Below are 15,131 nucleotides of genomic sequence, written 5' to 3'. Positions count from 1 at the left end.
TGCTCCCAAACACTTTTTACATTTAAATGTGGCTCACTGGTGAAAAACGTTGGGGATCCCTGCCTTGATACAATTGTGCTGAGGTTTGGAGAAGGGGGAAGTTCTAAAAATGAGGGGTTTGAGTAGAGGAGCCAGAATGGGTGGGGGTGCATATATGAATGGAATAGTTCTTTAAGGCACCATCCATAATGGCCTAGGGCAGCACAAGTTAAAGCAGGTCACACACTATAAGACCTGCTCGACTGGAAAGGTCACCAAACAAGAGGAGCTTCCACTGATTTAGCCACCAACATTTTGGGCATAATCCGGGATGATCCAAATGTATCATCCCCCAGGCCAACAATTCAATTTTTATTAGGGGCGTAGAAAGATCTTTCAGCATTAACACCTTGATGCAGACCTTGCCTGTTTCTATTGGTTGCCCTTGATCTCAAGTAAGAGGAGCAAGCAAGACACCTCCTGTGAGCCCAAGACCAATAGCCAGATAAAGACATACCCTGTGACTAAACAGAGCTTTTGCATTTAATTACTCACGAAATAAAGAGGAAATGTCAATTATCAAGGAGCCAGATACTCCACGTCTTTATCATTACTTATAATTTATTGTACAGCAGGCATAGATTCTGAGAGTGACATATCACAACACAAAAATAACAAATAATACAAGAATTTCCATCCCAAGGGATATAGCAGGAGGTTACAATGTCTTATAGAGAATTCAGGCATGTTTGAGTCATCTATACATAACAACCCGACACTAAAATATTGACAGTTCACATTTGATTAACGTGGATTGGATGCACATAGTTCTGTGGGAACATGCCGGTCATTCCAGAGATCCTCCCTTTCCACCAGTGTGGATCTGAGTAGTCCACCACCTCGATGATGTCTCCTCGTCTGAATAAAAGCCCTGTGGGTTGATCTGGGGTGAAGTCATAACGAGCTTGGACGTAGCGTATTTTTCTCTGTAAGGATACAAGTAGAGAGAAATGTTGTTATTAAACACTGGGGTTGAACATCATCTGGAGGTTCTTGTTTACCCCCTGCCCTGCAAGGCAGAAAAGCAAAAATAGATAACACTGGGCGCAAACTAAAGCAATGGGAAACAAGGTTCTGGTTGGTGGAAACCTAGTATAATGTAATATTTAGGTTCAAGAGGAGGGTTGTGGGTGCACTCCTAAGGCCATATAAAAACATATTTAAATACAATAATCCCCTGTCTAAAAAAAGAAAAACAGGGTTTTTTATTACAAAGTTATGATCATAAAATTGGTAAGCCGCCATACCACGTCAAGGTAAACCCCAAATGATCACAGGTAAACAGGTTAAGGACCGCCGTATGGCGTTTAACTTGACGTGGTATGGCGGCTTACCAATTTTATGATCATAACTTTGTAACAAAAAACCCTGTTTTTCTTTTTTTTAGACAGGGGATTATTGTATTTAAATATGTTTTTATATGGCCTTAGGAGTGCACCCACAACCCTCCTCTTGTACCTGTAATGTAATATTTACATAAGTGTGAATACATTTTTAGTGGTCGACCAGCTCTATGCAATGAAATGGGGCTTCCAAAGACTTTGTACATCACTTCTTGCCTCCTACGAACATCGGAAAAATTGACTAGAAACCTTCTCAGGCATCGGCATGCCTTTGATAACATGATGCCTGTTTATATTCTATAAGTGAGGAGGCTGGTACTCACCTGGTTCAGATCAGTGTATTTCTTATAAAAGACAATTATTTCGGTGCTTTCCACATGGCTGCCTGAGGCAATGGCTGATCCCAAATTCTCAGCCAGCTGCGCAAATGTAATCACCACTCCTCTAACAGTATCAGCAGAAGGGACCAGCCTAATCCCCGTCTGCTCTTCTATATTATTGCCCAATAACCCTTATATTTACATGAACTTGCAAGTACAGCTGTTCGGATCACATTGCACCCACTCCTTGAAAAATTAGCCAGCCTTGCAATAAATCATCACCTCCATGCTGGAGCAGACTTAGCAAATAAAAATCCACCAGTGGGATCTCCAAATCATTACAGAGTCATGTTTTATCAACATAAGCCCCTAAACAGATCTATTCTTTAAGAAGATTGGGACAAAAATACGGTGGCTCCCAACCACCTCTTTATAGCAGATTGTATTCTATACGATATTTGTATTGCAAAAGCAGAAAATAACCTTTAACTAGAAGAGCACATGGGGGCATCATGTTTTGGGCTGCAAAAACTGTTGGCTCTCCATTGCTTCTCTCCACTAACCACATTCTCTACCCTTATGTTACCTTGAAGATCCCTCTAGAAGTGAAGAGATGGTCACTACTTGGATACCTTGTGCACAAGAGTAACAATTTTGTTGGCTTCTCTCTTTATGCAACCCAATGTTGGCCAAATAAGCATATATCTGGTGGGCACCCTGTACTTTGCACCTTATTCCACACACTTGAAGAAACCAACAATTTGGTGGAAGGCACAAGTGTGTATTGATGAAAGCACCTTGGTGAAGAACATTTAGATGATTCTAAATGTTCTTGACCTTATGGCGCAAAGATGGGCCATAAGGTGCCAGGATTATGAATTATTAAAATGAATTATTCATTGAATTATTAAAATGGTTACAGCTGATTTTCTGCCTTCTTCATCCTTTTGCAAAACTCTACCAGCGACACGCTCATCATCTTTCAGCTGACGCCATCATTAAATAATAGACAGACCGACTCGTCTGGTTATGTTTTCTAAAGAATGGGAGGAAGCAGCCTTGTTCTGTACCACAGTGATCATATGTCTTGTGAAGAATATGCATATTAATCAGTTGAACTACTGCCAGTTGGAGGTTAACACCTAAATGTGAACAAATTCCAATAAAATCTGATCTGCCTAAAACACATCTGTATCTAATAAGCCAGTCTTGATGTTTGTACTAGAACTTGATGGGCCAACAGTGAAAAAAAAATTAGTTCACCACCAAACCTAGAGAAATCGTTTTACAAATATATTATTAAAACTCTATACCAGTCAAGACCCAGGTGGGCCTCATAGCAACTGCTGGGTCTGCTGCCTTCATTGCTACATCTCATCTACTGTCAGATGGCAATGCATAGACTGATAAGCCCCTTAGCCTCACAGTGTTATGCAACCCTTCAACTATGGGATTCTGGGAATTGATGTCCCTCTGCTTTCCATAGACATTATGCAAGGGCCACTATGGAGAGCAGAGGGAATCCATCCATTCACAATGGAACAAGTGACACTGCGAGCCTTATGGGGTTCGGAAATGGTTTGTACGAGTATCCGTAGAATCTATAGGTGTCTGCAGAAAATTTTCAATGGAGGAGGACAAGTAGGCTAATATAACATAGGGTAGCTTCCCACTGAAGATGAACCTATTGATGACAATGCAGAAGATAACCTAATGAAGGCTTGCCTTGGGATGGGAAGTAAAAAAATGTTTTGTGTTGTTGGGAATTACTGCAGAAACCCATGGTGGAATCATGTATGTGTCTTTCTACACAAGCCTAAGTGAATGAGCTGATGTAGAAAATAAGGGGGGTATATTTACCTTTCATTTTTACTAACCAGTCAATGACTGTAATTGGAGTGCTGAGAGATGTAGTTCAGCTACAACAGCCAGAAAGCCACAGGTTAAGGATCAAGGCAGACCATCTCTCCTAATGGTCTTTGAAGCAATTCCAGATAGCCTGCCATTTGCAAGGGTTTGGTCCAAAGATTAGAACCTTACAATTATCCAATGTGTGTCTAATTACCCAGAGCTGAGCATGCAGCATTAAAATAACCGTGTGGTTGGATTTGTGCAACACTGTAATCTACAACTCATAGGAACCTTCCTGTATAAATCAGACTTAACATTTGGTACTTGCATGCCGGTGGCACACCATGCAGAGGTTCTTGGCAGAGAAGATGCTCTATGCCAAAAACTGAGCTTTACCCAACAGCCTGCAGACACACAATAGAAAAAAAGTGATTAATTTCCCATTTGTTCTGCATGTTCTGCATGTTCTGCCCTAGAACATATTGTGTTGTTATTATTATTAGTCTAAGATATGTTGACAAATGGAGCGGAGCTGTGTCTCAATGTCTCTGCACCTTGGCTATGTTGATCCCTGCCTTTCCTACTATTGCTGATTCTCACCTACAAGACCAAGCATCTCTACGCAGGTCACAGCAATCCAAACCCTTTGTGGTCCAATATTTGGTGAGGTTGCCTATAACTTTAGAAAGAAATGTTAGTAGCTCCACTACAGATCTGATAATATCCAAGGTCACATGCTCCATCAAATTTTAGCCTAGTAGGTCTAGGGTAGCAGCCCTCGGTATTCTCTAACTTGCTACTCTGGTGGGTCACAATATAATGTCTTCTTATGATATCAGTTGACACCTCATTGAAGGCCCAAATTGTGGTCCAGTCTGATTGACTTATCAAAATGATGGATATTTAAAGCACTTATTTACTTGCCATAGTTCCAGGAGTATTTAGGACAGGTAATAAAATGACACACTATTTCACTTTCATTCTGGGCTTACAGCTCTCGTAGAGAGAAAATAATATTTATTTTACATGGGTTGCTTCAGCCATGAGATGAGGCCCTGTTGCCTTTGGCAGAAGTTACACCGAAATCAGTCATGGTTTAACACTAACTGATCTGCAGTCTGGCTCCACCAGTTACTGGTCTGGGCGCCTCCGGAGGGGCAGCCCCATGAGTCTGGGAACCAATGATATAACAAGACAAACCTATCTATACTTGTGTTACCACAATGTTGACTCATCTTCTGAAAATAAGGGAGGGAAAGAATGAGAACGTTAAAAGTCCAAGAAAGGGAGAAGGGGAAATAAGTATAATTGCACCCAAGCAATATGCAGCTTGAATTTGCTATAATAATAAGGGTAAGTACATTTTATTTATGCTCTGCTGCCCACACCTGCAGGCGTATATTCATCCTACTCTCAGGCTTCCGTTTAACCCGCACGTCGGAGGAAAGTGGACAGGACAGAGAAGTGAAACTGCTCTTCTACATCTTTTGTGGTCTCTCACCTTTCTTTCTTCTTTAGAGAACAGCTGTATATCTAACAGTCCCATACCATAATACCATAGAGCAGGCAAGTAAAACTCAAGACTGTGCAGCTGCCGGGAACTACATCTCTCAATATATTCCGCCAGCTGGCACTCCTGCATTAAATTTTATTAGAAAGGAATAAGTAACGATAAACATTATTTGTAAAGGTTACCAGAGGAGGCAAAAAAAGCCAAATTTCCTGTCTTCAAATTAGTAGCTTTCTGAGCTACCAATGAGACCCCCCTGAACCCCCTCCGCTGCTGAAAAGGTAAGCAGGGAATAATGTCTTTCAGAGAAGTCAGATAAGTTAACAACATTTAGAAGAAGAGCTGCCAACATCTCAGAAAAGTTATAAAATTCAGATACTCTCACAAAGCACAGATACCCAAACACATGGTTTTCTGGTCACTTTATAATACATTTGATGGAAGACTACCCCAATGTGTAAATAAATGTACACAACAATATTTTTCATCACTTCCTGGAATAAGGTCTGTCTTGGTTACGTAGATGACATTTTCATAGGAAGAGCTGAAAACTGTAAGTGAAATTACACAATTCAGATACTCTCTCACAGAAAATCACCAGATTTTATCACTTTATAACATTACATTTTTACATGTGAAACCAGTGGGTTTGGTGGGTGCATTGTAGACTAGTGATACCCTTCTGGGTTTTGTCTGTTACCATTACTTTTGTAGCATCAAATAGCAATCCCATTATATTTACCAAGTCTTATTTGCAAGTTTTGTCTCACCGTCCCACAAAAATAGCCTGGTCACCCAATATATGGGCCATTGCCCAAACTACTCCAGGCACCCTTTCCACTGAGCAAATAAACCTATTCTAAATATTCAGTGGAAATCCAATAGACACATTGTACTGTTGAAAATATAGAACACATTCATTTCAGAGGCTTGGGTGATTATTGTAATTCACAGCATCCAACCAGCCAGCAGCTGACAGAGACGCCAGTACTCCCAACCTAATATACCTCAATACACGTTGTATGAAGGAGGCCACAAAGCATCGGCGGTACTGTGCTGCAAAACTTTTATTCCGAAATACACGACATGTTTCAAGTCAGCAAGGACCCTTTCTCAAGTGTAGTCCCAACCTAATATGTTGTACAGATGGAATCTCCTATATTTACTAATGCACTGACATTGTTACACCTAATTGTTAGCAGCAAATGTACAAAGTTCACTGCACCCTGGACAGATTTATGGCATCTTCTGTTCTGACAACCTGCTTGTACCTCTTCCATTAATACAGATTGCGTTTCTCATCTTTTTCCTTAGGGCTATTGTCAGTCGAGTCCCTTTGATGTGTTATTTTAATTACAGGCCCCTTTTGTATAAGTTAGACATAAAACAGGTGTCTGCTCCGACACTCGGCTGGGAACGTGGCTTTGTTTTTCCCATGTTGCTGGGAGGTTGAGAACTTTATTTTTCCTTATAGACGATGGCCAGTGCTGTACATAAAGATAGCTAGAAACTGAGCCGTAAAGCATGATCAAATTGTAGCTTTGTGAGGACGAGGAAGGAGACCAAAAGAAGTTCATAGTCCATTGTAAGGCTAAGGGTAAATGATGAAGACTCTCTCCTAGGGCTGTCCTAGGAGGTTGAGGATCCTGGGGAATTCTATCTTGCACGGACCCTTTATTGATTGAGAGATCAATAATCAGCTGATTTTGTTATGAGCACAGCTGCCCTTATCCATCACCTGGCTCAGTCCTCCACTGGCAGAGAAATATCAGTGCTCAAATGATACTGCCTCGGCCTCCTGCAGTGTCACTTGGCTCACATTACCCTTCAGATGGTTTCCCCTTGTAATTAGTAGTAAATATCATTGGGTTTGATTGTAAGACAACAGTACCAACTATTTATAAAAAACAAGGCTCCTTTATTTCTCCTAATGAGATATTCCTGCATCACTAATAAGGCACCAATACATTAATCAGTGCAAACGTTAAGCGCCAATCAGCCATAAAACAAGTCTTATTTTCAGTATGGCCTTCTTTCACAAGGATATTTGCAATAGTCCATTTGTGTAGGCAAAGCTAATAATACGAGCCATTGTGAGAGAGATGGGAGTGTTATTTGTTTTTAATCAAGCTGAATTGCTTGCTATCGGGCCGATGATTGCTGTTAGGCAAGTATCTCCCTACTTCAAAGACAAAGATAGAGAAGGTATTTCTTTGATAATGGAGACGCTTGCCAGCAATTGTTTTACTTGAGGAGAGTGCCAATTTTTTAAATTCCCAGCAAGCAGTTGTTGGGATTTGGGGTACAGGAGACCATACCCTGGAAATCCATTGTTTTTGCAAGGTTTACAAATAAGGGGATTTTTGCCTTCCAGGTGGTAGGCCAAATCAGGCTGATTTATGATCCCCAGACCAAATATCATCTCAAATCGGAGCCTATGCAGTTCCCTCTTATACTACAGAAACTGAATTAACTTCTTCAAGGCGGTGCCTTGAGGGCATCTAAAACTCCTTAACTGAAGAAACAGCTCTTTATACACATTCTGAAGGGGTTAGGGTGTATCTAATGATACCTGCCTTCAAAGGCTTCCAAGGTCCTTTTGATTGATCAGTTGCTTTATTTTTTTTGTTTCATAATTCTTTTTATATGAAGCACAGCAAGTAAGAAATCATTGATCATTTGACATTATAAAAGTGCCAAAGTGCATTGAGAAATGTGTTGTACACTCGGTATTCACAAAAGTATTTAGACTTTCTACTAGATAGACAGAGGATGTATCTAATGATACATGCCTGAATGATCCAAGTCCAATACAGAATGTCTGGTTGTGATCACCCAGAAAAGAACTTTCAGTTGGATAACCTGAAAAAGACCACACAGTTCTTGTGATGTCAATGGTCCAGGACCATTCATATGGCAGACTGTGCTGTGTATCAGACAGCAGGTCCATTAGATAACCTGAGATTAGGCCTGTGAAGGATACTTATGGATGCTATACATACTACATTTGTGGTAGCAAAGAACTGCACCCCGACTGTGCCTTCTGTTTTTCCATAACTGCCTTCTTGGGCATGTCAGCATTCCTATGTCTCCTGTTCTACATGTCTTGTGAGATTCTACCACAGAATGTTCAACTGAAAACAAACTGGGAGTGTACTGAGGTATGAAGAAGTAGCCTGAAGTAGAAAGTATTGGTTGAGGTACCACTAAACTACACAGTAGTCCTGTGCCTATGGTGCCCAACCCTCAAAGGATTTAGTTGCCTGTCATCCCCGCAACATCGACCTGCTGAAGATATTCTTTTCCTATTGTACATATGCCATGAGATGCCACCACAGAGGGTTCAACTGAAAACAAACTCCGAGAATACAGAGGTATGGAGAACCAGACTTAAGAAGAAGGTCTTAGCAGAAGTACTATTAAATACACAGCATTTCTGTGCCTTTGGTACTTAGCCTTAAAGGATATAGTTTCCCTTTACCGCCACAGCATAGACTTGTTGAAGATGTTCTTATCCTATGAGATATGGAGAAGATCTTTCCAGAGCTACCACTAAAATACACAGAAGTTCTGTGCCTTTGGTGCCTCAAAGAATTTAGTGGCTTTTTATGTCCACAGAGTAGACTTCCAGAAGATATTGAGAGGTTTCTTCCACCAAAGCTGGAGCATAAGAGCATCACATCCATCATAATTATTGCATTATTTATATGTTGTGCGACGAGAACATATGGACTCCTGTTCATGTCATAGAATGTTTATCTACCAAATCAACATTATCTCAGGACTCTACTTGCCATTTTCAAATAACTATTACTGCTCTAGCTGTGAATAAACACCTCCTAGCTAGCGTTTTACTGCTGCTTGTGGTTTGCATAATGCCGAGTCGACTGCTGATTCTCTGTCAGATAATAACATGAGGAGTTAATGACTTGTATTTGAAGCCTTCATTAGACTCTGCCCTTGGCATCTGTACATATAAAGAGTCTATCACAGGGCAATTATAGCAGGGCACTTTTATATCATTATTGCAGCACGGGAATTGGAGGCTTGAAATTGCCCCAGTATAATTTATAAACTGCTTTATCTAAGGAATGTTGTTATGCACAGCACTGTGTGTACAAGAGAGAGGTAGAGTGAGCAAAGGGGAACTGTCATGCCGATGTTATGCCATTATTATTGTGTATACCTCAGAAATGTATCTTTATGAAGTTAACAGATCAAGTTTAGGTTCAGTACATGTGAGTTATTTCAGCTTACATTCAACCGCACAGTGGTTTGCTGCCGGTGTTGGTTTTTCTGAAGGAAGGCTCCCATCAGTAAGAACTGATTCATAAAGCCTGCCTACATATACTATCCCAATACCTATGGGTACTGATACTGGTAAGATTTGTGTAATAATGTAATTTGTAGCAATCAGTTAACTGTACCTTTGTATTAACAGCAGTATGGTCCTTAGTAAAATGAACCCAAGCCTGGTAGACCCTCCAGTAGGCCTGTGAGAGTCACCACACCCATTGCATGAAAGTCTGCAGGTAAGAACTTGGAGGGGGTCCCATCCTTGAACTTGGATTCGGAATAGGCCCTGGCATTGTTACCTTATGTACTTATTCCCTGCCCCTCCAGTGATGGTCCCGCCCATCTGTACCATCATTGAAGGAGGCGGGTCAAGCAAGGGCTTAAAAACATCATTAAAAGTTCGGTTGTGGCTGGGATAGCACTAAGCGGGTTAGGTTGGCCCACGCATTTCTAGAGGGCGTCAATACTATTTGGTCCAGCTCTAGCTGAAAATGTTCTGCTCATACAATAATATAAAACTTCCTCCTGAAGAGAACCCCTTCTTAAAAGGGGATACTTCCTCTTTAAATGAAGAATCTAATTAGGCTTTGTTAAAATTACACAGTTTGTTTTGCTATAATATATCAATTTGAAGAAAAAAAACTATTCTCCTGATTGAGCTCCGGATGTTTCCATGTTTTCCCGTGATAAACCTTAAGATATGCATTTTTCCTTGAACTGAATCTGGCACAAAGTTTGATAACAGTCTATGAATCATTTTGGTCCCGCAGTTTTGCAATGGCCCCGCTACCATTAGCTTCATTGTATCAATATTTCTTAATAAAAAGGTTTGCAGAGCTTTACAATTACATACAGTGGACATTAACAAACACACAAGGGTTACAGTATTAATTAGTATGATTGGTGCTGTTTACAAGAGCTTACAATCTTTAATCCCCCCATTCTCTCCTCCAAGCAAAAAAAAAAAACTAAATTCACTATGAGTCTTGCACGATAAAATTTCATGACATCAGCAACTGTATTTCCACTGTTACGGAATATGAAAGGGGAAGTAGAAGACTGTAAATAAAAGAGCAGGCTACCTCTCCACCACACCTGTTTCCTATCTGAGTAGATCACATTGTCAGAAAGACGAGGGCTATATCTTTATAAGAGCAGGAAAATTATGCCAATTACAGCTTTATTTGGCACCCCAGGAAGTTTTTCTTGCTCCCCAACTCTTTTTATTTTTGAATTTGGCTCATGGGTAAAAAAGGTTGAGGACCCCTGCTCTAGAGGTAGGGAAACCAGTCCAAATTTGAGTCAAGAGTCATGGGTTGAACTAAATGCATGTTTTCAAGCCATTACCTCTTATAGAGTGAGACCTAGGATGCCTCCGTAGGTCTAGATATGTGGCCTTTTAATTCAGTGTAGTCTGCCAAAAAATCTCCATAAAAGTTCCTTGTAAGAAACAATACTTTATGGAGTGGCAGCAGACACTGAGAACTGAATTCTGATGAGAGGGATAATAATTCCAAGAAGCTGCCCAGTTCAAAAATCAGGAACATATCCAGAGAGAGAGGTAAAACCATGGATTACTATTGGGTAATAGGTAATATAGAATGGAATGCTGGTAAGGAAGACTGTGGTCAAACAATGATAGCAAAGACAAAGCTAATAGTGGCAAGTCCTTAAGAGATCAAGATAATAAGCATATTCTGTATTGCACTGTGTTTCCAGTAACATATCTAATTACTCCTATTGGAGTCATGTAGAATATTATGGCAGCATTCTAAAAATTAATTTTGAAACATTCTACACCTGGCTAAGTTGACTAGACTCCTACCTGCTCAACAATTATAACATTGATAGGCGACTTACAGGCCAAAAAGGTGACAATGTTGTTTTTTAAACCCACCCCTACCTTCTCATCTTCATCACAAAGCAAGACCTGGTGGTACTTGGCAATCGAGTATCTTCTATAGTAGTCCACCAGCTCGTTCAAGGAGTTGAATTTGGCCTCCCACAGGTAGTATTTGCCTTTGTTCTCATCGTCTCTCAGAACCTTAAAATGTTGCACGTGGTGCCCATAGCTGCAGAAACAATGAGATACTAGTGATGTACAAATTTAAACATGGTGATGGCATCTACAAGTACTTGACCAGTATAAACAAATCTGATATAAACATAATTCACACATACAGTAAGTCAGTTGGACTGAAACCCCAAACCTTCATGGTGTTTAATTTAATAAAAGGTCACCAGATCTGTTTTTCTTCTAGTACTGTGTTTTATCTCTTTACTCTCGATCAAAACAGAACGTTCCCATTGAACACTTTAATCAAGTGTTTATGTTCTGTCGGCTCTAATTATCCCTCTGTCGTGTATTTGTCCTCCAAGCACGTATTGTCTGTGTCTGGGCTTTGTCATTTGCATTTCCTTCAGTGGCAGACAGTTTGTATTGTATTCCACCTGTCAGTTTATTTGCCGTAGTTAAGAGCTTGACAAATTTAAACCATAGCTGACGAGCCAAAGGGTTACTGTATAGGATGCCTCTGCTGTACAGTCATTTATTGTTGGACATATGAGAAGAATATTAGATGCTTTCGTGTAGGGCTTGGGAAGGGTTACTTGGTCATCTAAAAAAAAATTAGGGACCCTTCTCATAACTGCGAGTCAGCCATGAACTCTTTCAGATGGATTTTTTACTCTGGATTTTTTCACCTTAATCTGGCTATAGTTATTGGATAACTGATGAATGATCATACAGCCAGTTGTCCGGTATATGATCATCATCAGATGGGGCCTCCAGGCACTCCAGGAAATCCACCAGTATAAAATATACTGTTTATTTAAATACAATTAAAAATTAGTAAACATCTCCAATGGCCCTACGCATTTCATGCCCTATAGGCACTTAGTCATGGTCTCCATCGTCTAATTGTACAAAGAACGATCATTAACTTGAAGACTGTTCTACGTTCAAAGGAAAGACAGGCCGGAAGGCTGTTCATGAGTGTAAAAAAAACAGTCAAGAACCCACAAGAAACGTTGTGCTTTGTCTCTAAAATTCTACTGTAATTGTCAAATTAAACGGCATTGACAGACAACAGGTATTTAAGGTATAAGAATGTATTGCCCAATCATCCATGAAAACATGCATCCCAAATAATTGTATCTAATAATTGCATCTAATGATAATTGTATCTAATGATAATTAAATACAAAAATAATTGTATCTAATGATACTATCTGTATGTGGATGGCCAGCTTTAGGTGGACCTATCTCCTACCTAGAACTAGCTTAGATCCAGGACATGAAGGTGGATTTGAGAAGTAAGCCCCTCAATGTTGGCTTATGCAACATGGGAAACATCAGAAAGCATCTCCAAGTGGATTGCTTTAGTAAAAGGGGCATTTGGCCAGGTCTCACTTAGACAAGTGCCCATCCATCTGCTTCAAAAGATAAGTCCCATTATTTTAATGTACGGAATGAGCTTTAATTTAATTTCCCTGAATCATATCTAAAGCATGTTTGCTGCCATCTTTAGCGGAAACATAAAAGATGTCCCACATGGCCCTCCGTTGCCTTCAGTGAGAAGGACACGGGCGAGAAGTTGCCAAGTGACTCTCAGCTAAAGACTTCCAGATATGCCACATATTACATATGCTAGTTCCATATATGAAATTAAACTGTAATTAATGAGAGTTAGTTGGTATGCCTATAATAAAACAACACCCTATGTGCATATGAATGATTTCAACCCCATTCCATATAGAAAAATAATATTGGGTGGATGCCAAAAACACAGAGCCTCTCCTTCAATCTACTGAAGGTATTCCATTTAAACATTGCCATAAAACTCTCCCCTTCTCAGGAAAAAGACACTGTGCTTGGGAAATAATCACTTGGCGTCCAACCCAATCAGTAGGAGCTCTGCATCCAGTGCCAGTGAGCTGTGCCGTATCTTGCTGCTGGATGTCGAAACAGGTATCAAGCCCAATATGCTTCAAAGATGTCTGGGGATTTAATAATAGACAAACGGCACCATTTAACTGTCCATGAAAGAATGACCAGTTAAATAGGGTCAAAAATGGATCTCTCCACATCAGCGGCAACTGCCAAAGTATTCTTATAGCCTATATAAAGAGATATTCCTTAGAACCAAGACCCCAAAGACATTCACTTGTCCTACACTCAATTCTGCAGGAATATTTAGTAGTCCATTAAGTCAATAATTAAGTCAACCTTAAACTCCCCAGGTCTGGTACGGCTACAGCTCCCATCATCCCTTTTCCAAAGAAATGGGAAATATAGTTCTACTGCTCCCAAAGTGCTAAATATTGATTGTCCCTGAAGAAAACCCAAAAGTTGACGGCAGTTGCACTCCCATATTGATAATGTTTTGTTAAAGGGGTTGTTCACCATTAACTTTTAGTATGATGTAGAGAGTGATACTCTGAGACAATTTGCAATTGGTTTTCATTTTTTATTATTTGTGGTTTTTGAGTTATTTAGCTTTTAATCCAGCAGCTCTCCAGTTTGCAATTTCAGCAATATGGTTGCTAGGGTCCTAATGACCCTACAACAATGTATTGATTTGAATAAAAGAGTAGAATATAAATAGGAGAGGCCTGAATGGAAACATGAGTAATAAAAAGTAGCAACAATAAATTTGCAGCCTTACAGAGCATTTGTTTTTTTAGATGGGGTCAGTGACCCCCATTTGAAAGCTGGAAGGAGTCAGAAGAAGAAGGCAAATAATTCAAAAACTATAACAAATAAAGACCAATTGAAAAGTTGCTTGGAACTAGCCATTCTATAACATACTAAAAGTTAACTTAAAGGTGAACCACCCCTTTAAGGAGATTCTTAAGGTGGCCATAGACGCACCAATAATATCGTACAAAACTAATCTTCATATGATATTTGGTGCGTGTATGATGGGAGACGAGTGACTGATATCGGTAGAAGACTTGAATATCGGACGGCTCGTCGATCGGGCTGCCCAGAAAATTTTGAACAGGCGCCTTTGAAGACACCCAAACATCGCCCATTGTTCGTGCTGAATCATCAGATAAAGGTAGAATTCTATTGTTTCTTCCTGTATATCTAACGATTCAGCTCTACACTATGGGGGTTATTTATCGGAAACTCTCATATTTCGTAGTTTTCAGAGGAAAAAAAAAACTACAAAATTTTCGAGATTTATTAAAGTCTAAAAACTCCGAAACCCTGGCATCTAAAAGCTCTCGAGGTCCTGTCAGTGGGGAAGGTCCCAGTGTCTGCGCTGATGTCCGTACCGAAATCCACTGAGTTTGTGGCTTCTGCGCAAAAAACTCAGAAAACTATGATTTTTTTAGTTGTTTTCAGAGTTTTTTGTGCAGAAACCACAAACAATTCAGAGTTTTCGGGGAAAGCTCCGGAGTTTGCCCGATCCCTATTTTTTCTGGCTTTTTCTTCATAAATAAGGTCCATTTGGGCAACTGGAGTTGCTCAGATTTCTAACTTAGAAATACTGAGATGAATTCTGACCTTGATAAATAACCCCCTATGTATTGAAATGAACAATCTTTCCAGGAAAGATCGAAATTGTAACATCTATGGCCCCTTTTAGAAATGGAGCAAACGTGGAGCAAAAGACACGTGAAAATCTAAATAGACATCAATACATCATATAATGTTGATCAATAAAATTAATGACTTCCTTTATGCTTGATAAACAATGACTGCCAGATAATGACACCCATTCCATAGTATTGAGATATATATTACATTATATATTGTTCCTA

General features: G+C 39.9%; 1 protein-coding gene across 2 annotated transcripts in view; it reads right to left on the bottom strand.

Moving 5' to 3' along the window:
- Positions 1–555: 555 nt before the first annotated feature.
- grap.L (GRB2 related adaptor protein L homeolog) overlaps positions 556–15,131 on the bottom strand; it is a 39,907-nt gene continuing 25,331 nt past the window's right edge. For both annotated transcript variants that reach the window (XM_018236586.2, XM_041576935.1), the window contains exons 5-6: positions 11,263–11,431; positions 556–965 (exon numbers count right to left, since the gene is read on the bottom strand). In XM_018236586.2, the coding sequence (XP_018092075.1) occupies positions 774–965; positions 11,263–11,431 (361 nt within the window). In that variant the 3' untranslated portion in view covers positions 556–773. The remainder of the gene's footprint in view (positions 966–11,262; positions 11,432–15,131) is intronic.

The sequence above is a fragment of the Xenopus laevis genome, chromosome 9_10L (genome assembly GCF_017654675.1).
Source record: "Xenopus laevis strain J_2021 chromosome 9_10L, Xenopus_laevis_v10.1, whole genome shotgun sequence".
Classification (NCBI taxonomy): Eukaryota; Metazoa; Chordata; class Amphibia; order Anura; family Pipidae; genus Xenopus; species Xenopus laevis.
This window is presented reverse-complemented; position numbering and strand designations above follow the sequence as displayed.